This window comes from Colobus angolensis, unplaced genomic scaffold, assembly GCF_000951035.1.
Source record: "Colobus angolensis palliatus isolate OR3802 unplaced genomic scaffold, Cang.pa_1.0 Scaffold26, whole genome shotgun sequence".
Lineage (NCBI taxonomy): Eukaryota > Metazoa > Chordata > Mammalia > Primates > Cercopithecidae > Colobus > Colobus angolensis.
In genome coordinates this window covers 17,895,864-17,918,536 of record NW_012115821.1, presented here as the reverse complement: position 1 = coordinate 17,918,536, position 22,673 = coordinate 17,895,864, and the positions used below count along the sequence as shown (strand labels likewise).

General features: G+C 43.5%; 1 protein-coding gene across 1 annotated transcript in view; it reads left to right on the top strand.

The window, feature by feature from the left end:
* Positions 1-22,673, top strand: part of CACNA2D3 (calcium channel, voltage-dependent, alpha 2/delta subunit 3) — a gene marked incomplete at its 5' end in the record, with an annotated part of 947,927 nt that overhangs the window by 375,883 nt on the left and 549,371 nt on the right. The window contains one exon of the mRNA XM_011947304.1: positions 2,917-3,079. Coding sequence (XP_011802694.1) covers positions 2,917-3,079 — 163 coding nt within the window. The remainder of the gene's footprint in view (positions 1-2,916; positions 3,080-22,673) is intronic.

Genomic DNA, 22,673 nt, shown 5'->3' with positions numbered 1-22,673 from the left:
CTTCCTTCCTTCCTTCTCTCCCTCCTTCCCTCCCTCCCTCCCTCCCTCTCTTACTTTTCTTTCTTCTACTCTTTTTCTGCCTTCTCTAGTTTTAATTGAACATATTATGTGACTTAATTTTCTCTCCTCTCTTAGCATATAAATTATGCTTCCTTTTACAGTTATTTCAGTAGTTGCCTTACAAAGTTTGCAGTATGCATTTACAACTTATTTAAGTTCACTTCAAATAACCGTACACTACTTCATGTGTAGTGCAGGTATCTTATAACTGAGTGTCTTGGCCCATTTGTGCTGCTACAACAGAATACCTGAGACTTTATAAATTCTTCTTAATTTATAAAGAAAAGAAATTAATTTTCTCACAATTCTGGATGCTGGAAAGCCCAAGATCAAGGTGCTGGCGTGTTTGGTGTCTGGTGTGGGCTGCTCTGCTTCCAATATGGTGCACTGATACTGTATCCTCTTGAAGGGAAGAGTATTGATTCCTCACCTGGTAGAAGACAGAATGGCAAAAGGGACAGACCTTCTGTCTCAATCCCTTTTATAAGGACATCTAATCCTATTCATGAGGGAGGAGCCCTCATGGCCTATTCATCTCTTAATGACCACACCACTTACTATGGTCACATTGGAACACCTGAATTTTGGAGGGAACACATTCAAATCATAGTACAGAGTATTCCATATTCCTCCCTCCAGTTTCTTATAACACTGCTATTATTCATTTCACTTGTCCGTAGGCAGTAATGTATTACTATTATTATTTTGAACAAGCTGTTATATGTTAGATTAGTTAAGAATAACAAAATATCTACTTTCATTTATTCCTGCTCTAATACTTTTTTTTTTTATAAGACACATCTCACTCTGTCACCCAGGCTAGAGGGCACTGGCACAACAATCATGACTCAGGCTCTGGTGATCCTCCTGGTTCAGCCTGCTAAGTAGCTGGGACTACAGGCGGGTGCCGCCACGCCCAACTAATTTGCCCAAAAAATTTTTTTTTTTTTTTTTTTGTAGAGACAGAGTTTTACCATGTTGCACAGGCTGGTCTTGAACTCCTGGGCTCAAGCAATCCTCCTGCCTTGGTTTCCCAAAGTTCTGGGATTACAAGTGGGAGCCACTGTGCCTGGCCAAACACTCTTCCTTTCTTATTGCAGATGACAATTCCTAAACTATATCATTTTCCTTCTTTCTTAAGAACTTCTAACAATTCTTGCAATGCAAGTTTACTGGCAACAGATTCCTTCATTTTTGTTTGCCTGAGAAGGTCTTTATTTCTCCTTTACTTGTGAAGGGTAGTTTCATGGGATACAGAATTCTAGGTCGATGATTCTTTCTTTGAACACTTTTTAAGTGTTTCACTCCATTCTCTTCTTGCCTGCATGGCTTCTGAAGAGAAGTCTGATGTAATCGTTATCCCTGTTCCCCTACAGGTAAGACTATCCCACCCTCTTTCTGGTTTCTTTCAAGATTTTCTCTTTTTCTTTGATTTTATACAGTTTGAATACGATATGTGTAGATGTAAATCTTTGTAATATTAATTGTGTTCAGTATTCTCTGAACTTCCTTGATCTGTAGCTTGATTTTTGTCATTAATTTTGGAAAATACTCAGCCATTATTATTTCAAATATTTCAGTTTCCATTCTTCTCAGTCTGGTATCCCATTATACATATGTTACACCTTTTGTGATTGTCTCACAATTCTTGGATATTCTGTTCCCTTTTTATTTTCTCTTCTCTTTGTGTTTCTTTTTGGGGAGTTTCTTTTGACACATCTTCATCCTCTATGATTATTTCCTTCACTGTGTCCAGTCTACTAATGAACCAGCAAAGGTATTCTTCATTTCTGTTATAATGTTTTTGATTTCTAGCATTTCACATTGATTCTTTCATAGAATATCCACCTCCCTGCTTATATTACCCATCTGTTCTTGCATGTTATCCACTTTTTCCAGTAGCCTCTGGAGCATATTAATTGTAGTTATTTTAAGGTTCTGCTCTGTTAATTCCACCCACACCTGCCATCGGCCATCTTGTGCAGTAGATTTAAGCACAGACTCAAGATAGATTGCCTATATTTGAATTCTGGCTCTCCTTATCAGCTGTGTAATTTTTTGCAGGATGCATAAATTCTCTATTCCTAAGTGTCCTCATTTGTGAAGTAGGAATACTCATAAAATCCACCTCATAATATTGTTAGGTGAATCAAAGGAGTTAACACATGAAAAGCACTTAGAGTAATTTCTGACAAAAGTAAGCCTTCTGTATATGTGAGATGATGATGATATAGCCATTTGTAAATCATGCCAGCGCACTCCCATTTGAGGGCTTTCCCCTTGCTATTCTTTCTTGGATGCTTCCCTGATGCTCACACCACTGGATTTCTCCCCTTGTTTAATCTCTATGGGAGTGTTGCCATTGCTGTGAGACCTTCTCAAATGCCATGTGTAAACACACAGTCCTTCTGAAGCTGCTAATCCCCTTACCCTGCTGTATTATTTTTCCAGAGCAAGCATGATGATCTGACATATATTTACCTGTTATTTTGTTGTTGTTGATTTTCAGCCTCCTTTAACTTGATATAGGCTGCATAAAGTCAGGGTCTCTCTTCAAAATTTAAAGAATTAAAACGTTTTTAGGGCAGTTTTCTCTATATGCACATAAGGAAGTACTGTGTTGCCCCTTGACATTTATGTTTTCTAGGAATATTTAGTGACATTGGAAAATATTTATATAATGCTATCTCACCTATGCAAAAGCAGCCATGGACAGTACATAAGACATAAAAAGATTATGTGAGCAGATCAGGGTCCACAGTGTAGGGGATGGCACATGGCCTGTGCCCAGGTCTAAGTGAGTTCACAGCCCTCTTCCCTAAGCCACATGTAATATTTGTTGACTTTGTCTTTCAGTATGAATACTTCAATGCTGTGCTGATAAATGAAAGGGACAAAGACGGGAATTTTTTGGAGCTGGGAAAGGAATTCATCTTAGCCCCAAATGACCATTTTAATAATTTGCCTGTGAACATCAGTCTAAGTGACGTCCAAGTACCAACGAACATGTACAACAAAGGTAAGACTCCCAGCCGCTGCTCCTTTTAGAAGGTGAAGAGTCAGGGGGTTGAGAAGCAGGGGCTGACTGGTTTGGGATATAGTTTTGTTTTGTTTCATTTGTTTGAAAAGCACAGTTATAAGCTGAGTGTGTCAGGTATCAACTGGAGAGGTGAAGCATGTACCTGTTCTGCCTGGAGCTTCTGGGCTTGCTGTTTCTCTGGCTGGTTGTTTACATCAGGCTCTCTAACATGTAGTCCAGGGGTTGGCAGTTTCTGTAAAGGACCAGATAGTAAATATCTTAGGCTTTACCAGCCATAGAGTCTGTGTTGCAACGACTCAGCTCTGCTGTTCAGGCACAAAAGCAGCCAAATGTAAATCGTGGGCATGACTGTGTTCCGGTAAAATTTATCTACAAAAATAGATGGCTGGATGTAACCTGCGGGCTGTAGTCTGCTGACCCCTGATGTGGTACCTTTGTTTTCTTGTTCCAATTTGTGGAATGGCATTTAAGGACTGGAGAGCTCCTAGGGGTGCAATGGAAACAGCTGCGGTCTTTTCTCAGAGTAGAAAGCAACATGGACCTTAACAGAATTCCTCATTTCTAGGTTTGTGTGCCCCAAATCCAGTCTTCACACAAACTTTAGAGTTTATTTTTCCCAAAGTTCCCATCCGCTGATTCCAGTTGGGATTATAGTGGCCAAGGACTGGGCTCTGACATCGGATGGACTCTGGTCAGACAGTGTGTTCTACTTCTTTCTGGCTGTGACCTTGGGCATATCACCCCATCTTTTTAGGTCTGAATTTTCTCATCTTACGATGTGAATAATAATCATATCTACCTCATGGGAGTGGTTGTGAGGGCTGAATGGGATGACGTTTATAAAGGGTTTAAGTTGTTTTCAGCATCTTTATCCTATTGTTATTGAGTAGTAGTTTGCTGTGCTTGGTCATACCTAAAAACCTTCTAAACAAAGGACTATCCTCCTAGAAAAATAAGCCAGAAAGTCATGGGATCTTCAAAGTAAAAAATGCGCCACATTGTTTCCCATCAAGGTTTCAAAGATATCAGGGGCCAGTTTCTATCACAGCATCCAGTTTCCAGATCATACACAAGAGCTCAGTAGTCAAGAGCAAGGACTATGGGTTTAAGTCCTGTTCTTCCTCTTGTAGGCTGTGTGATCTGAAGCAAGCAACTTAGCCTTTCTGAACCTCAGTTTCCCTATTTGTGAAATAGGGATAATGATACTGCCTCCCTCAGAGGGTTAGTGAGAGGATATAAAATGATGTATGTGTAGCCCTTAGTACAGCAGTACCATACAGAAAGTGCACAGTGTATTTTAGCTGTCGTTTTTATTGGAAAATAACATGAATACCAATTGCACTTCTGAAATGTTCTAAGTCACTATTTAAGGAGCTTGGTCAGTGATTAAAGAGATTCCAACTAACTGTCTCTGAAACATTTTTCCTGTGTGTGTTCTTTGTGGTTGGATACCTAATGTCTCCTTTCCCTGGTTTACCTGTTATCCATCCTTAAGAGTCAGTGGAGGCAGTACCCTATTCATTAACTGTTCTGATAGTTACTGGGGATACTAAGGTGAATCAGATGCAGCCCCTCCCTCAAGGGGTTCACAGTTCATTTGGGAACAGACAAATAATGAGATAATTAGAACACAATGTATCACATATTGGCCATAGTGTGGACAGCCAGGGGGCAGTGGGAGTGCCAAGGATGGGACCTGTCTACTTGTTCACATGGGCAGGACCACAGTTCATCTTTTTTTCTCTTTTTCTCTTGGAGAAAGTGATGCCAATCTAAACAAATCCCAGAGCGCTCTGGACTGGGCCATATCCTCTACCCTACTCTTTACTTTGGACTCTTCCTTAGAAACAAATGGAACCAAGACGTAGAGGGCTGAGCTCAGCTTCGTTCAGTGGAGTTTAGTTCTCCAGAATGATCCTGTCAGCAGATGAAATCCTAAATGAAACTGTCCCTTTTTGTGCAGTGTGGCCAGAAGAAAGCCATCTTCTTGGCATTAAGTATATTGCCAACTGAAGATGAAAAATTAACACGATTTTACAGAGCAATTTCAGACATAAAACAATTCAGAATGATCTTTTAAAATATGATGGCTGCTTCGAGGTTGCTTGAGCCATTAACACCATTATAGAGATTGAATTGCATCTCTAGCTTTCAAGGCATAATTGTGCCTTTAATGGTAGTAACACGTAAGGGACCTGCACCACTGCTGGTCACACAGGCTATAGAATCATGCTTGTAATGATCCCTAGACAGAATCTTCAGAGATAGTCAGATTTCTTGAGCCATGGGAGATAGATAATGATATTCAAAGTCATCCTCAGCAGCCCTCCTGGGATCTGCCCATCACCTCTGCCCAGTCCATTGTCACCCAGCCAGGCTGCAGGGCATGGACCAGGGTCAACCAGGTCTTCTGTCTTGTCTCAGTCAGGCAGTGAATCATTGCCCAAGGGCAGAGGAGAGGCAGGGATTTCAGGCAAATTCCTGTCTCTGCTCTACCTAATTCAAACCAGCCCCTAACAGCCTTTTTTTTTCTTTTCAAGCTGCAGAAATATATTTTATGTTTAAAAGGCCCTCCAGCTCAGATCTAGTTATTGATGACATGTACTCAAAACAAATGCTCAGAGATTGGTCACTGGCTGTGCAGTTTTGGGGTTGGAAATCTTACCCCCAACAAAGAAAATCAATACAAGGTCATTCTCTCCTTGCTGCTTGGATTTCTGTGGGTATATACAAAGTGGTTTGATACTTGCCTAGAAGCTTCTGTGATGTATGTTCTGGGGTATCATTTTTAGTCCTAGATGAAGCTAGCTGGTAAACTCTGTTTTCTACACTCTGCTTTCTGCCTCTGTGGGCGGGCCTGGCAACTAGGCAGCTCAGGCAGGTTCGTGCTTTCCTCTTTGGCTGAGGCGCCTTTCTCTTGAGCACTGAAAGAGACTGCAGCTTCGAAGTTGGTGATGTGGGCAAGCTGTGTCCATGGGAACTCAAAGAGGCATATTCATAGAGTCTTGAGAAATGCATCTCAGGGCCCTCAGGGTGCCTGATGCAGCAGCTTTTTTTATGAAACTCCTTCAGCAGATGTTTGCTGAGTGGCTGCTCTGGCATCCCCAGCCTGTGAGTCTTACTATTTCGGAGACTGTGAAGATGAATGGCTGATACCTTTAGAGCCGTAAATGACTCTATATCCTCTATGAGTAAAGCAAGAGGCAGGATGCTTTTGTGAGAACTGCTGATGATCTGGCAGAGAATTCAGATAAAGCTGAACTCTTTTAAGGACTTTCTCGACTGAAGTGCTGTGAATTTTTTATATATATATATACATACACATTATATATATACACACACACATACAAGTACATATACACATACACCTTATATGTATGTGCATGTTTCTCTATATGGGCAGGTCTGTGCATGTGTGTTTGTAAATATGTGAATGTGTGTGAAAGAAAATGCTGTGTTCTCAACCTATTCCTTCATTTCCACTTTCCACCTCTGTCCACCCAGGTGAGACCCCGCTTTTGTTCACTGAACACACCTTCCTCTTTCTTCCATTGTATTTTATTTCACTGTTTTTATTCCTATTATCCCTGTCCCTCCTTTCCTGCTTGTCCTAATGCCCATTCTTAGAAACCAGCTCAAATATAACCTCCTTAATTCCTTTTGTCTTGTGTGATGGAAGGGACTTTTGTTTTTTCCTCTGCTCTAGTAATGCACCGTTTTGTGAATGCAGAGCATGCAGTCTTTCCTTCTCTACTTCATGTTCTCTGAGGGCAGAGGACCCTGCAGATGCAGCCTTGTGCCCTCTTTACCCCGCCCTTGCTCTTTACAGTTGAGTTTTTCCCAGATGTTGATTGGCGTGGAGACCGCTGGCGCCTGTGTCTCCTGAGCTAGGAGACGTCATCCAGGGCTGTGGTGTTTTCATGGTTCTTATAAGCAACAGAAACAGAACCTGGCTGATGTAAATAGCAAAGAAACTTTTTGAGAGGAGACTGGGTGGCCCACAGACTCTTCAGGAAAGCTAGAGAATAAGGCCTGGAAACATCTGGGAATGGAGGGAGACTGGAGCCAGAGTCACACCCAGATCCAACCTGACAAGGACCCACTGCCCCCAGGGTTGCCCCACTCTCACATCTGTGACTGCATACAATACCTGTGCCTCGTTTTCCTCATCCATAAGCTGGAGATGACAATCATAGTGAGTTGCCTCGGGGGTTGTGCTGAGGATTAAATACTTAGAGGGGTGCATGGCACATGGTGTCCATCCAGGACTCAAGTGCTGTGGTCTGAATGTTTGTGTCCTTCCAAAATTTGTATGTTAAAACCTAATCACCCAGGTGATGGCATTAGAAGGGGGGCCTTTAGCAGGTGAGTAGGTACTGTAACTCCAAGACTGAGGGAGCTTGTTGTCCAAGTGGGCTGTGGAGTGGGGCAAGTTGAGCAGATCCCAGCTGAAGTGGCAGCAACAGTGGGAACAACTGCTCCTTTGTGGAAGTCAGAAAGGCAGTTATGGAGCCTGGGAGGGCTGGCCAGGTGGTGAGAGGCTGTGGAAGCCATCAGGTGGTCATGAACATGACAGTGACAGGTAAAATATGGCTGACAGCTTTGCCAGGAAGAGAGCCACTGAAGAATACTGGTTCCCAGTCACGCTGAAGAAGAGGGAGAGGGAGGAGGCGTCCAGGGCCTGGTTTGGAGAAAATCCAGAGAAGAATGGCACATGGGCCAAGACTGGATGGCTAACGTGAGAGCCCTTTGGCCTGGGGCCCTAGAGAGCAAGCTCCAGTGAGCATATCAGCCCCATGAAGGTGGGAACACCAGCATGATACCCAGCACATGGTAGATGCTCAATAAATACTTGTTGCAAGGTAAGGTAATGAATATAGATTACAATTGAAATACTCTTTTCACTTTGTTCTTGCACAGAGGAAGAAAAAACATAGGAAGTAACCCAATCTCAATTCCTCTTCTTCCCCCGGTAACGGAGGACATCCGGGAGAAGTAGGCTGAAGTAGCAGGGGTGAAGAGTAGGTGTGAATTACAGGACACAGGCTAGACCACTCCTTCATCCTTTAGACTACCCCAGCAGGGCACCCAGTCAGGCTGGGAAAACTGAGCTGCAAATCTACACTGTGCTCAGGGTCCAGCCCCTGAAAATGTAAAGAGCTCCAGGAAAGGGAAGCCCCGTAACTACCACTGCAGAGCATGAGAAATCAATCTGTCTGTTGCAATCCAGTAGGTTCTTCTAAAAAGCCCAAGAAAAGAGCAAAAGTCTGATGAGATGGGATTGGGTCCCCTGCTTAGGAGCAGAGTGTACAGGCTGCTGGAGGGATGGGCAGGGTTGCTGAATTTGGATTTGTCAGATGTCTTAACCTATTTTTCAAATGTTGAGCTTGATAAAACACAAAATGCATTTTGCCAAGCACTTTTCCCCTTAATTACATGTGTATATTTTAAGGGAAATTTAATCCATATGTTTCTGATTCGTTTACACGGAAATCATTAAAATGTTGTTTTCCAAGAGCTATTTGATGTGCAAGAAGGCTCATAAACCTTACAAAAAGCTGTTTAAAATTTTTTCCTTTCCCTTTGTTTCTTTTCCCTTCACGTGTGTGTGTGTGTGTGTGTGTGTGTGTGTGTGAGAGAGAGAGAGAGAGAGGGAGAGAGCGAGCACACACACATAAGTGGACAAGACTGACTGACCCCAGGATGTCAGAAACAAATTCCAACTCGAAATGGATTTTCTTCTTGGGATTCTGAACTGAAGCATTTGGATTAGGCTTCAATCTTGCTTCCTCGTTGTCTCCCAGCCCTAATGGAATGTGATGGTGATGTGGCCATAACTTGGTATTGGGAGTCAAGATCAGAGGAATTACGCCAGAGCACATTGCTCCGGACCTGGAGAAATAACACTCAAGAACCTCCTCCTGCATGGTTTGTTGGTACCTACAGTCCTCAGCAAGGCCCAGAAAACTTTCCCAAGATATAGTTTGGATTCCAGGAACCCCTGTTACAGCATATGAGCATAATGGGACTAAGGCATTTGATAAGAAACATACAAGATAGTGCCACTGAAGTAACTCCACAGCTGTCGTCCCAAACTACTCATAGTTTTTCTCTTCTAGTTTGGAAATTATATTTTTATATTACAAAATAACTATCCCTGACTTAAAATTCTCAAGTTGAGTGGCTGAGTTCAAATTCTATTGGCAATGCCTCCATACTTCTGCATGTGTATGTGGCACACATGCACATAAACATAGGTCTGCAGAGGTGTATATGTGTGTGTGCATAGGTTTGTGTCTGTATTTTCTCAGTTGTGTTAGTAGAAGGAAGGTGTGATGTGGCCGTTTGTGGCCCCTCAGGCCTACGCTTAGGCTTATGTTTAGCCTGGAAGTTGCACTTGATGAATGAGTAGGTGCATGGATGGATGGATGGATGAATAGATAGATGGGTACATGGATAGGTAGATGGATGGATGGATGGATGGATGGATGGATGAATGGATGGATGAATGGATGAAGGGTAGATGGGTGAGTGGATGGATGGATAGATGGATGGATGGTTGGATGAGTGGATTACTTACCAACAACCATGCTCTGTAGTGAGGACTTTCAGTGAGGACTCTCATTGACAGTGACCCCATGTGTTATAGGCAGCAGTGGAGACCGCCATTCTCCAAGGCAATTCTTCCACAGCCTCTGTTCTAGAGTCAGGTCCAGGGAAGTTACCCCGGGCAAAGCTCAAAGGCATCACTTTAGGTACAGGTGATTCTTTCCCAAAATCCAAGTGAGAAAAGAGTTTATGCTTCCTGCCTAAGGCTCTCTGAAATGCTGTTCCTGTCTCCTGGTCCCCTTTTCACCTGGGCCACTGTCCTGTGCCATCCCCATCATCTCTGTTCTTGTCTACCATGGAGCTCTTCTCAGATCTGTCAAGGAGTCTTTAGAGAGTGACAGGCCTGTACTTGCATCCAATGCTATGAGTATCAACCTGGTGGACTAGAAAGAGCATTTCACACTTGGGGCCTCTGTTTCTTCATCTGTAAGATGTAAATTGTTATTTTGAGCTTTAAAGAAAGTGAAGGTGCAGCATCCAGCAGAACACCTGGCACACGGAGGCATTTGATACATATTGATTCCTCACACAGACTCAGCTCCCAGCAAACTAGATGGATTACCCTCACTGCCCTGCCAAAAACATGCAGGGGATGCTCATCCCCAAGCCCAGACCCCTTCCCTTCAGCCCTGTTTGTAGAATGAAGTGCAAACATGCTTACAAACCAGCTCTGGTTTACTGCTCTCTTGTCCTGGCTACCCTACTCCCCCTCTTCCTGGTCATGCTAGACCCCAGGACTCCAGACTCTCTGAAGACCTTTGCTTAGGCTCTGACCTCCTGCTGAGGGTACTGTCCTTTCTCCATTCTGGAAAGACCTGTCCTTTCCTGAGAGCCCAGCTCCACAGCTACTGTGCCTTTCCCTCTGGCCCTAGACCTCCTCTCCAGAACCATCCTCTGCCCCCTCATTTATGCCCCCCTGTGACGGTTTTGTCTCTCCTTCTGTTAGATTATTCATCACATTGTTCAGCAGTTTCTTTTTCACTGCACTCTCCTGCCTTGAACTTGGGGGCAGGGGCTGTGTGTTTTTCATTCCCTTGGGACCATGGCAGAGAACCTGGAATAGAAAAGTGCTTCCAAGGATGTCGTTGAATTGAGCTGAATCCTCTTATTACAGGCCATCACAAATGGTTGTTTTAGCTGCGTGTTGGTTCTGTCAATTCTTCTTGTATTTAAATTTTGATTCTTGTTTGTTTCTGAAGACAGTAATTTTAGATGTATACCTGATAAAGAAATTACTTTCAGGATCTTCTAATGTGTTTGTATTTTTAATCTCTTTTTTCAAAGGAATGGGAATCCAGAGGGAGTCTTGCAGTTGGATAGGAGCTGCACCTAGGCTAGAGAAATTCTGAAAGGTGGTGCCAGGAGCAGTAAAGGACAATGGGAGAGCAGGAATGATTACTAATAGTGTTTTATTTCACCCTGGTGCCCCGACATTTGTGAAAGGTCACAGTAGTAGTAGGGAGCTGGAGTTTGTAGGTGATTTATTTTTAAAAAATGGCTTAGAGAGGTTTCAAGGTCATTTCTATGATAACTTCACGATCAAGCACTTGCTTTCTGTGTTTTGTCTGGGAAGGAGAAGGGTGGAGCCACCTTCAGCACCGTGAAAATTGCAGCAGCAAGTGTTGCAGCCTGTGGTGGCAGTCAAGTGTGTTCCAGTGGGGGAAGGAGATTAAGAGCCACTGTCCTTGGGCTGACTCAGTTAGTTATATATGCCATAGGTCCTCCTGTTTGAGAAAGGGATTGCCTTGCTGAGGGAAATGCAGGCTAGACTTCCAGGATTTAAGAAGCACAGTAGAGACCAGTAAATGGTCTCAGATGGCTCTCAGGCCTCCTCAGGAATGCTAGCCAGGTGCCCTGGCCATCTATCGGGCTTGCTCAGGGTGTGTGGTATGAGTGTGAATATAATATATCCTTGCTGCCTCTATTCTGACCTTACTCCCACAAAAGGCTCAGACCATGCTTCTTGCTTATCTGTGCAAAGATAATGATAGCACCTATCTCGTGGGGGCTTTGTGAAGATACAATGAAACAATAGATGTTGAGCATTTCAGACTACTATGTGACAAAGGTTTACTGAGAGCCTCAATTGTTAGTATTGTTATAAGAATGATGATAGTGACACTGGGTCCCTCACAGTGGCATGGCTTATGCCTGGGAATATCTCTGATCCTGGGCCAGGTAGCCTTCCTTTTTCTCCTGCACCTTGGAAACCCTTTTATTCATGGCAGTTGTACATCAAGGAATTCAGTGAAGAGAGGACAATGTGGAGGTAGAGTTGCGGGGTCAGAGGCCGATAAGCACCCTGGCGGGTGGCTCAGTCTTTGATACCTGCACCTGCTCTCCACCCACCTGCTCATCATGCACAGATGTGGTGAACCTCTGTGTGTCCATGCCCTACTTCTTGGGTCACTTTGCTCCCAGGAAGCTTGGTGTCTGTATCAATGAAAGGCTGTAGGGCTTTGTATTAGTCCATTTTCACACTGCTGATAAAGACATACCTGAGACTGGGAAGAAAAAGAGATTTAATGGACTTATAGTTCCACATGGCTAGGGAGGCGTCACAATCATGGCGGAAGGCAAGGAGGAGCAAGTCACATCTTAAATGGATGGCAGCAGGCAAAGAGAGAGCTTGTGCAGGGAAACTCCTCCTTATAAAACCGTCAGCTCTCATGAGAGTTATTCACTACCACGAGCACAGCATGGGAAAAACCTGCCCCATGATTCAGTTACCTCCCTCCAGGTCCCTCCCACAACATGTGGGAATTCAAGATGAGATTTGGGTGGGGACACAGCCAAACCATATCAGACTTCAAGTAATGCTCTGCTTTCCTTTTGTTGGGGGCTCTTAGAAGGACCTGGGGGCCCTCAGCTGTTTAGAAGCAATAGCTTCCAGGGACATAAAGACAATCTTTTCATTCTTTACACTCTTTTATTCTTCCCAAATCCAAGCTGATGGAAACTTCTGTCCAGAACACACTATCTACTCATTGACCTTAGAGATACTCACCTGTGTGTTAGTCAACTGATGCCTCCATCAGTTTCTTTTCCTTCAGGTAACATTTTTATGGTGCTTACTATGTTCCAGGCACAATATGATCTCATACAATGCAATCCTACCCACAACTTATTGAAGCAGGAACCATGATTAATTCCCACTTTAGATGTGAGAAAACTGAGGCTTAGGGACTTGCTCAGAGTCACTTGGCTAGCAAAGTGGGCAATCAGCATGCAAGCCCAATGCTTTGGCTTTAGAACCACCCAGGCTCCACACTGCCTCTCTATACTGTGCATCTCCACCATCCTGATGGCTGAATTTTCAGCTAGCTATGTCATGCCTGTTTTTTGTTTTGTTTTGTTTTTTGTTTGTTTGTTTTGAGATGGAGTCTCGCTCTGTCACCTATGCTGGAGTGCAGTGGTGCAATCTCAGGTCATTGCAACCTCTGCCTCCCAGGTTCAAGTGATTCTACTGCATTAGCCTCCAAAGTAAACTCCAAACCTGGGTTTACAGGTGCACATCACCATACCCAGCTAAATTTTGTATTTTTAGTAGAGACACCATGTTGGCCAAGCTGGTCTTGAACTCCTGACCTCAAGTGATCCACCCGCCTTGGCCTCTCAAAGTGCTGAGATTACAGGCATGAGCCACCACACCCGGCCATCATGCCTGTTTATATGCACACTTTATATGTGCGGCAAATGGAAGGCCCTGTTTTTGTCAAATTGTGCTATTTTCATCTAAGCATATGAAAATCCATCATAAATGAAAACTAGTCTTATTTTACATAAACACTTCCAATTTCTTCCCTTTATGAAAATAATGTTGCAGCAAAGAGTCGTTTTAAAAATGGGAGGCAAATTCTGCATCAGAATGCCAATGAATACCAACTGCTCACACATAGGGGATATTTCTGTTGGGAATGAGACAGTTCCACATTTAATCCTGCAAACTTGCCATACCAAAATATGTCTAAGAGAAGTGAGTAAGGAGGTGATGATGATTCAGAATGCAAAAAGGCTCTTCTCCTTGCCAGAAAGTTCACTGCAGCATGTTTAGGAGACGTGAATTCCTCCACTGTAGCAACTGGAATGGCATTTGCAAAGCTGGGTTCTGTGGGACCCTGCCACCTTCTATTGATTTAATAAATATTCGTGGAGCACCTTAGCATGCCAGACGCTGCGTGGGTGTGAGCAGGTGTGGTGAGAGATGAGCAGACTCTGCCCATGCCCTCTTGGAGCTTATTGGTCAGTGGGAAGGCTGGCGGGAAGTCAGCACACAGCTGGGCATATGATGTACCCGGAGGAAATGCTGTGGAGGAAAGGGTTGTGGTACAGTCAGAGTGTATCCCACAGCAGCTCAGCCTGGGCTGAACTGGGAAGGTGGAAGTGGCCATGGGCAGAGGACATTTGGCTCTGCTGCCATCTGAAGGATGGGTAGGAAATAATTTAGCTAGGGGCTGGGGTGGGGTGAGAGGTGGAGAATATGGCAATGGGAGAGAACACACCACACAAGCTATTGGTAAGTAGTCCTTCACAAAATGTTTTGGGATGAAATAAGGGAGGGTGATGCCTTGGAGAATCTACCACTCATGGCATTCCACTATGTGCCTGAGATGTTCAAGGAATATGAATTTCCACTGTATAAAAAGCCGTTGAATTGGATGCATCAGCTTTTTGCTCTTATTTGATTATGGCATCCTTTTTATCATGGAACGTCTCAGAAGGTATGGGTGTTTCCTGGGACCAAGAGATTCTGCTGAGCTGGAACTCCCTGTGCTCAAGACAAAGGTCCCAGAGGTGCCCAGAAAGTGACAAAGATGCAGAAGAAAATGCATAGTAAAATCCGTGTGAGTGTATGTGTGTGTGTGTGTGTGTGTGTGTGTGTGTGTGTGTGTGAGACAGAGAGAGAGAGAGAGGATATAAGTGGTTGTATATGCAGAAGATTTCTGGAGAGATGTTCAGGAAATTAATAGTGCTGACTTACCACTTTCTACCCTTCTGTTCAGTTTGAATATTTTATGAGGAACATGTGCTGCTTTTTTAGTAGTTGAAAATGAAAGAGCTAAAGAAGTTGAGTTACAAAGCTACCCATCTACAGGTTAATTGTTCAGAGGACACAGCTATCTGATAAAAGGAAATACACCTGTGTATATATTGTTACTGGTTTCCCAGGTGCTAGCTTTATCTGCTTTGTGGTGAAAATGGCCAACAGTGGTTTTGTTAGAGGTAGGAGAATGCCCAAGTAAGTTGTTTGTGGCAGTCAGTGCAGATGCTGCCTTTGCAGGAGATTGTGTTAAGTATCATACTGTGTCCTTATGGTGGCAATAGTTATTTTAAGATGAATGATGTTGGCCTGGGAAAAGAGAAATAGTTTCCCTCTAAAATGATTCTGTGATACTCTAATCATCCGCTGATGGGTGCCACAGACATGGGAATGCCCTGCCTCAAATATGAAGAACATTCTGCACTTGGGAAAAAGATATGTCAGTGCTTCCAAGGGTCACACTGGAAACTGGGATTAGAAGTGAGATTTTCTTGTCTCAAGAAGTGACTGTGCAGTCCCATTTGTTCTCTCACTGACATAACAGAGAACTTTCAAGAGGACTTTGTGAAGCGCCTGTCCCTGGACCTCAGTGGACCCTTGAGACAGGAGGGAGGGGCTCGATAGAGACCCAGGGCTAAGTTGGTGCAGCAGCCAGTTTCCTCTGCTTAGTCCCATTGTTAAAGGCCACGTCCTGGAGCCTGACTTGCATCAGGGACATGTGTCATCGGGGGTCTCGGCCAGGGGTTCTTTGTAGGCCATCTTCACTACCTGATGAATGCCGGGCAACAGCACAGGTGGACTTTGGGGGTAAGGTACCCTCTCTTAGGGATGTTCTCTGCATGGGACCACCAGTTCCTTAAGATGACATTTGAAAGTTCACACCTCAGATAGGTGGGTTTCTAGTATAAATTACTTGATGGCCTTTCTTATTTCTGAAGACATCACAGGCTGCCCTGTGTGGCAGTGCCATTTCGTCATCTCCAAAGTGCTACCGTCTGAACTCTCCCTTCATTCTTAAGTGACAGAGGTATTTCTGTACATTTCTGATGTTTTTCTTTTTTCCACCCTCACTTCATGGTGGTAGTCGAGTAGTTTCTACTTCAACAACTGCTGCCGTCCTGTTTCATGCCCACACATGTAGATATTTGCATGTCTCCACAGGCATAGAGATACAACACGCTGTCACTTTACCGTCTGGCAGGTGGACTAATCTACATCTTAGAGATCAGTAAAATGGCCTAGAGAGATTGAGGGTGCATAACCCTCAGACTGGAATTAAAAGTCTCTGGGTTCCAAGTCTGGTTGCCCACTAGTGCTTTGAAGCAGAGCCCCAGCGGTTGAATCCACGTGGCCACATCTTCACCCGTGTCTACTTTATTCAAGTCCCAGGCTGGATGTGGGGAAATTGGATCAAACCTGAGTTTCAGAGACTTTTCTGGGGTAGGGTAGGTTTTCATGTTCTCTACTCACTGCTATCAAAGGCAGAGTGGGAGGAGGGGAATTAGCAGAACAAAGTGCCCCTGAAACCCAGATGAAGAGATGCTGAAGGGCTGTCTGTTGGGGCTTCAGGCTCAGGACCAGTCGGGGCACCTGTGATAGACCAGCACTAGCGAGATAGTGGAAGGTTCCCCCTGCAGGAGTGGGAGCCCCAGAAAAGGCGGAATTGGGTGGTGGTGATTTGCTTTTTCACAAACCACTTTGCAGTAGTCCTTTCTAAGGATCACACGGAATTGGGTGGTGGTGATTTGCTTTTCCACAAACCACCTTACAGATGAGAAGACTGAGGCTCAAGAAGGTTTGTTACTTCTCTGAAGTGTGAATTTGGATCCGGGTCTGCCTGTCGTCCTAGCTGCCTTGCTTAGTGAGCAAGAAGAGACTCCCCTCGAGCAGTTGCTTGGCAGAAGCCCAGCCCCGAGGCTGTTCCTCACTGATGAAGAGGAAAGGTTTTCTTGGATTCCCCTGGTCAAAGCCAGATTAGAGTGTAGCCATGGCTAGTTCTTAATGACAGTTCCTGCAGCCCAGGCTGACCTCAGCCAGGAAGCATTGGTGTGGGTATGCTAGTGGTTCAGATATTGAAACAATGTGTGTGATTGGTAAATGACATAGCTTGAAGACCCTCTCCCCAGTGCCTCTTGTCCACCCCAGCCCCTCCCCACAACCGAGGAGTCAGCATCGTAGATCACAGGCTGTGCCCACCTGCCGCACAGGCATAAACACTGAGTATCATCCATGTGTAGAGCTGTTGCATTCCTTCAGCTACAACATAATGTGGCTTACTGACAGTGAGCTCAGCAGTAGGTAAATGTGCGTCTTCTCTTCATGCCCTACAGGGGTTCTGCCTCTTCTCTGAGGGGACTCCTGAGCCTCACAGGGCATCCAGGCCTCAGCTCATGTCTCCTGATGCCGCCACGGCTGCCTTGCCTTGGGCTCACCTTCCTGTTGCTCCAGCCCTGCCTCCCTCCTTGGTCTGCTTGCCCTTGAAAGCTGGCTGACCAGGCTTCCGGGGCTGTCTCATAGCCAGTGGACCAGGACCCCACTGGGATAAGGAATGAGCCTAAAGTTGCCCTGGGCATCATAGCACAAGAGGTCAGCCATCTGCTTCAGCTTCGTAGCCCTCAGAACCCCTGGTGCTTGGGGGAGTCATTCTGGGGCTGGGCTTTCCTGGTGTCTTTCTAACAAAGCACAGTGGGCTCCAATAAGTATCGTGAACAGAGTATTTTCAGGGACTGACCACATCTGCAGAGGCTTCTTTACATTAAAACAGGTTTGGGGATGGGGATGGAATTTTCCCCTGCTTATTGCAGAGGTGGGACTAACAGTGTGTATCAGGGTGGTTACGTGTGAGGGTCTGGGTCCCATCCCCGCTCCTCCCTTTCCTGGCTGTCAGACTGGACAAGTTAGCTAACTCCTGTAAGAGTTCTGTAAGGCCTGAGACCCCTATCGCATGATGGGGAGAAGCTACCTGAGAGAAAGAGTGATGAGGAATGGTAGAGAGGGTGGGGGAAGTGAGGGATGAGGAAGCGGGGGAGAGAGAGAGAGAGGGAGAGCAAGAGCGAGCATCTGGGGTTCCCCCATGTCTGAGAAGTGTGCCTCTGAGAAGCACCGAGATGAGGTCACACAGAGTCCTGGAGTCTTCTTCATGCACCCGGCACCTGTGTGACCTGGGCCACTCATCTGGGACCAGCTGTAGGCTCCTCTCAGCCTCAGCCACCTGACTAGTTTTTGTGCCTGGTATTCTTGATAACCTGATTCCAGAAATGCTCTCTGCTTATCCTGACACATTTTATTCTAGAGTTTTGAGTTTCTTTTCCTCTGTAGCTCATTCTAAGGAGTTCGATGAAGGAGATACTACCAGAAGTTGTTTCAACTGTCAAGATATGAAATATCTTTTCACATTTTTCAACCATTTTCCCCCTCCCAGGTGTCACTCAAGTTAATAAAACAGGAAAGAAGACTTGGGATGTGGTGGTCATTTGTTTTACTTATACAGGAAAAGCCATCTTCAGCCTATAAATGTGGATTCTGTATAGAATATTTGAAATTGACATTTAGTAGCTAATGTGAGGAGTTAACAAGTGCATGTCCCTTGAGAAAGTGAGGGGAAAAAAGGGACTCAGGGAATGAGGGTGGAAACCTAAGAACCTCACAGGGTGTGGGGGCCCGAGTGCCACCTGCACACGGAAGGCGTGGTGATGAACATGCTCTGTACATGTCTGCCTGCAGGGAGGGGCCTCTAGGTGCCAACTGTCATCAGTTGACAGATGGGTGCCATTTGAGGAGATATGAAATGCCTACACATGTGAAATCTGCTGAGTGTTGTGAAAGCCAGCCATTTCACACCTGTGGGAGTTCAGCACTGAGAAAGGGGCTCCCCAGGGACCGGTTTCTAAGATGAGAGGTCAGTGTCCTGGTGTTAACAGTAATGACTCTTAGCAAGGCAGGGGCTGTAAGAAAGTGGGGTTCACAGAGCTATGAGTAGGCCCGAACTGCCTTCCAGCCCAAATGCAATCTGGGGGCCACTCTGATCCCATTCACCCTCCACCATCTCACAGTGCTCTGGGTGACACCAGCGTTTGAGAGGCAGGGATGACTCTTTTCATATAATCAAAATCTGTAGACTAACAGCCTCACTCCAGAGTGAATTGGAGATGAAGAAGTCAGACCTTTCAACAGTGTGGTAGGGAGTATTTTCTGGGCCTTGCCTCCTTTTCAGGCAACACAGCGGCAATGATAATATCTTTTCCTATTCTAAGCAGTGCCTTTCCCTAATAAATAGCTTAGTCATAGGAGATATGTAATATACTTTCAAGTTGTGCCAGAAAGAGCCTTATCTCCCATTTCCAGGCCTGTGGCATATATTTCTGTATAATGGACGGCCAACTTAGGAGGAATTGTTTCATACTCTGTGTCTGAAGGGATGTGGTTTATACTAGCTCAGCTGACAGAAAGCTAAGTCAGATGTCCTGTTGACAAAGGATGGAGACCAAGATCTGATTTTAAATGGGCAGCAAGTATTAACTTGGTTGGTTGAAAAGTACAACATTATGCTGGCCTTGAATGGCTACGTTAAGGCCACTGGGGCCAGAGCATTGCCAGCCAAGAAGTGAAGCAAAGAGTTTGAACACACCTATTATGTCAAGCTGTGTCTGCATTAAGAATAAAACCTCTTAAGATGGCAGATTGCAATATTGTGGAAACTAAAGTGGCCAGTGGAGACAAAGCTGGTCTTACAAAAGTACAAGTTACGCCTAGTGGTTCCAGTATCCTTCTATATAGATACTTCGGACTGAAGTTCATTACATGTGCAAAGACTGATATTTAGTGAGTGTCCTAGTGCAGTTCTTCCTGGCCTTTCTCACATTATAACACTCTGGGGAACCAAGATGAGGCAACTCTGTCAGAAGTACTGGACCAGCACCATCTCCTTTCCTGAGAGCCAAAGGAGGAGTGTCTTGGCCCAGCAGTGGGAGGCTGGCTTTAGTGTTTAATCTGAGAAGCAGATGAAGCTGGGTCATCACACAACTAACTTCTGGATGATACTCAATGTATTTGTCCCAAACAAAACAGCAGTTCCCAAAACCTAGAACTGTCTCAGTCCACGGACAGCATCAGGAAGGAGTAACCTTTTGTGCTGTAGAGAGACAACCTGGGGAGCCTCTGGACACCGGAGATTGGAGCAGAAGCTCTCATCTCAGTCACTTACTGATCAAAATCACTCAGAGAACTGCTGTAATTTTTCCTAACCCCTTTATTGAGATACAATTCACATAGCATACAATTTGCCTGTTTCAAGTGTACAATTCAGTGGTTTTAGAGGATTCACAGACACTTGCAGCCATCAATCACCACTAAATTTTAGAGCATTTTCATCACCACACAAAGAAACCCTGTGCTCTTTGGCTATTGTTCCCCTGTCCCAACATTCACCCACCCCTAAGCAACGACTGATCTTTCTGTCCCTATAGCTTTGCCTTTTCTGGATATTTTAGATAACAGTAATCATATTATATGTGAGCTTTCGTGAGTGGCTTATTTCACTTAGCACAATGTGTTCAAGGTTTTTCCATTTGTATCATATATCAGTATTCATTTCTTTTTATGGCAGAATAATATTCCATTGTACATAAATACTACGTTTGGTTTATCCATTCATCTGCTGATGAACACTTGGGTTGCTTCTAACGTTTTGCCTATTATGAATAATGCTGCTAAGAACACTCACATTTTTGTGTGGATACATGTTTTCATTTCTCTGGGGTGTATACCTAGAAATGGAATTGCTGGATCAAATTGTAACCTGTGTTTTACTATTTGAAAAACTATCAAAGTGGCTGCATCGTTTTTGACTCCCACCAGTAATGTATGTAGGTTCTGATTTCTTATCTGACTTTTTGTCAGAAGGGTGAGAAGTGGTTTTGATTTGTATTTCTGTGATGATTAATGATTTCAAGCTTCTTTTTATGTGCTTATTGGCCATTTGAATATGTTCTTTGGAGAAATGTCTCTTTAGATCCTTTGTTCATCTTTAATGGGGTTGTCTTTTTATTATGGTGTTGTAAGAGTTTTTTATATATTCCAGATACAAGTCCCTTATCAAGATAAATGATTTGCAAATATTTTCTCCCATTCTGTGGGTTGTCTTTTTACTTTCTGGATGGTGCTCTTTGAAGAACAAAAGGTTTTAATTTTGATGAAGTCCAATTTACCTATTTTTAAATTTTATTACTCATACTTTTGGTGTCATATCTAAGAATCTGTTGCCAAGGCTAAGGTCATGAAAATGTATTCCTGTATTTTCTTGTAAGAGTTGTATAGTTTTAGCTCTTACATTTAGGCTTGTGCTGTATTTGAGTTTTTTGTATATAATGTGAGGTAAGAGTCCAACTTCATTCTTTTGCGTGTGTTGTCTCCAGTTGTCTCAGCACGGTTTGTTGAAGAGACTGTTCTTTCCCCCATTGAAGCGAGTCACAATTCCCTTGCAGAAAATCAGTTTACCATGGATACACAACCTTATTTCTGGACTCTCATATCTATTTATTAGATCTATTTATATGCTAGTCCTGATTGTTATTATTTTGTAGTAAAATTTGACATCAGCAAGTATGAGTCCTCCAATTTTGTTCCTATTTTTCAAGAGTGTTTTGGCTATTCCAGGTCCCTTGCAATTCTACATGTATTTTAGAATCAGTTTGTCAATTTCTACAAAGAGGTCACCTGGGATTCCGATAGAGATTGAATTGAATCTATTGCTTTTTTTTGGAGAGTATTGCCATTTTAACAATGTTAAGGTTTTAAATCCATGAACATGAGATATATATTTTTTTTCATTTTACTTGGATCTTTAATTTTTCTCCAGTTTTGTAGTTTTCAAACTCTTTGTTAAATTTATTAAATTATTTCAAAATGTTTATTCTTTTTAATGATATTATAAATGAAATTGTTTTCTTAATTTCATTGTTGGGTTGTTTATGGCAAGTGTATAGAAATACAGTTGATTTTTATGTATTTGTATTCTGCAATCTTGCTGACTTGTTTATTGTAATAGTTTTCTAGTGGGTTTCTTGGATTTTCTATGTACAAACTTACGTAATTTGTGAATAGAGATAATTTTACTTCTTTCTTTCAAATCCAAATGCCTTGCCTTAATCTATTTTATGTTGCTATAACAGAATACCATAGGGTGAGTACTTTATATTGAACAGGAATTTATTTGGCTCATAGTTCCAGAGACTGGGAAGTCCAAGATCGTGTCATTGGCATGCAACAAGGGACTTTGTGCTGCATCATCTCATGGCAGGAGGCTGAAGGGCAAGAGAGGGTGAAAGTGAGAAAGGGAGGGAGCCAAGCTTATTTCTATTTTCAGGAACTCACTCCTGTAGCAAACCACTATTTTGATAATGGCATTAATCCATTCATGAGGGCTCTGCCCTCATGACCTAGTCCACTCTTATAGGTCTCATGTCTCAACACTGTTGTATTGGGGACTAAGTTTCCAACACATGAACTTTGGGGGACACATTCAAACCAAAGCACCATTTATTTATTTATTTGTTTATTTATTTATTTATTTACTTACTGACCTACCTTTTGTTCTGGCTAGAACTTCCAGTATAGTGACAGTTTTGTTCTTTGACACTTTGAATATGTTATTTCATTGTTTTGATGGCCCTTGTTTTTCTAGTAAAAGTGTTAAGAGCAGGTACTTCTTTTCTTCTTCCTGATCTTAGAGAAAGCATTTAATATTTCACCATTAAGTGGGAGGTTATTATTATTATAATTATTACTATTTTGGAGATATCCTCTATAAAGTTGAGGAAGTCACCTTCTATTCCTAGTTTATTGAGAGTTTTTTAAAATCATGAAAGGGTTTGGGTTTTGTCAAATGCTTTTGCTGCATCTGCTTAGATGCTTAGATGGCTTTTG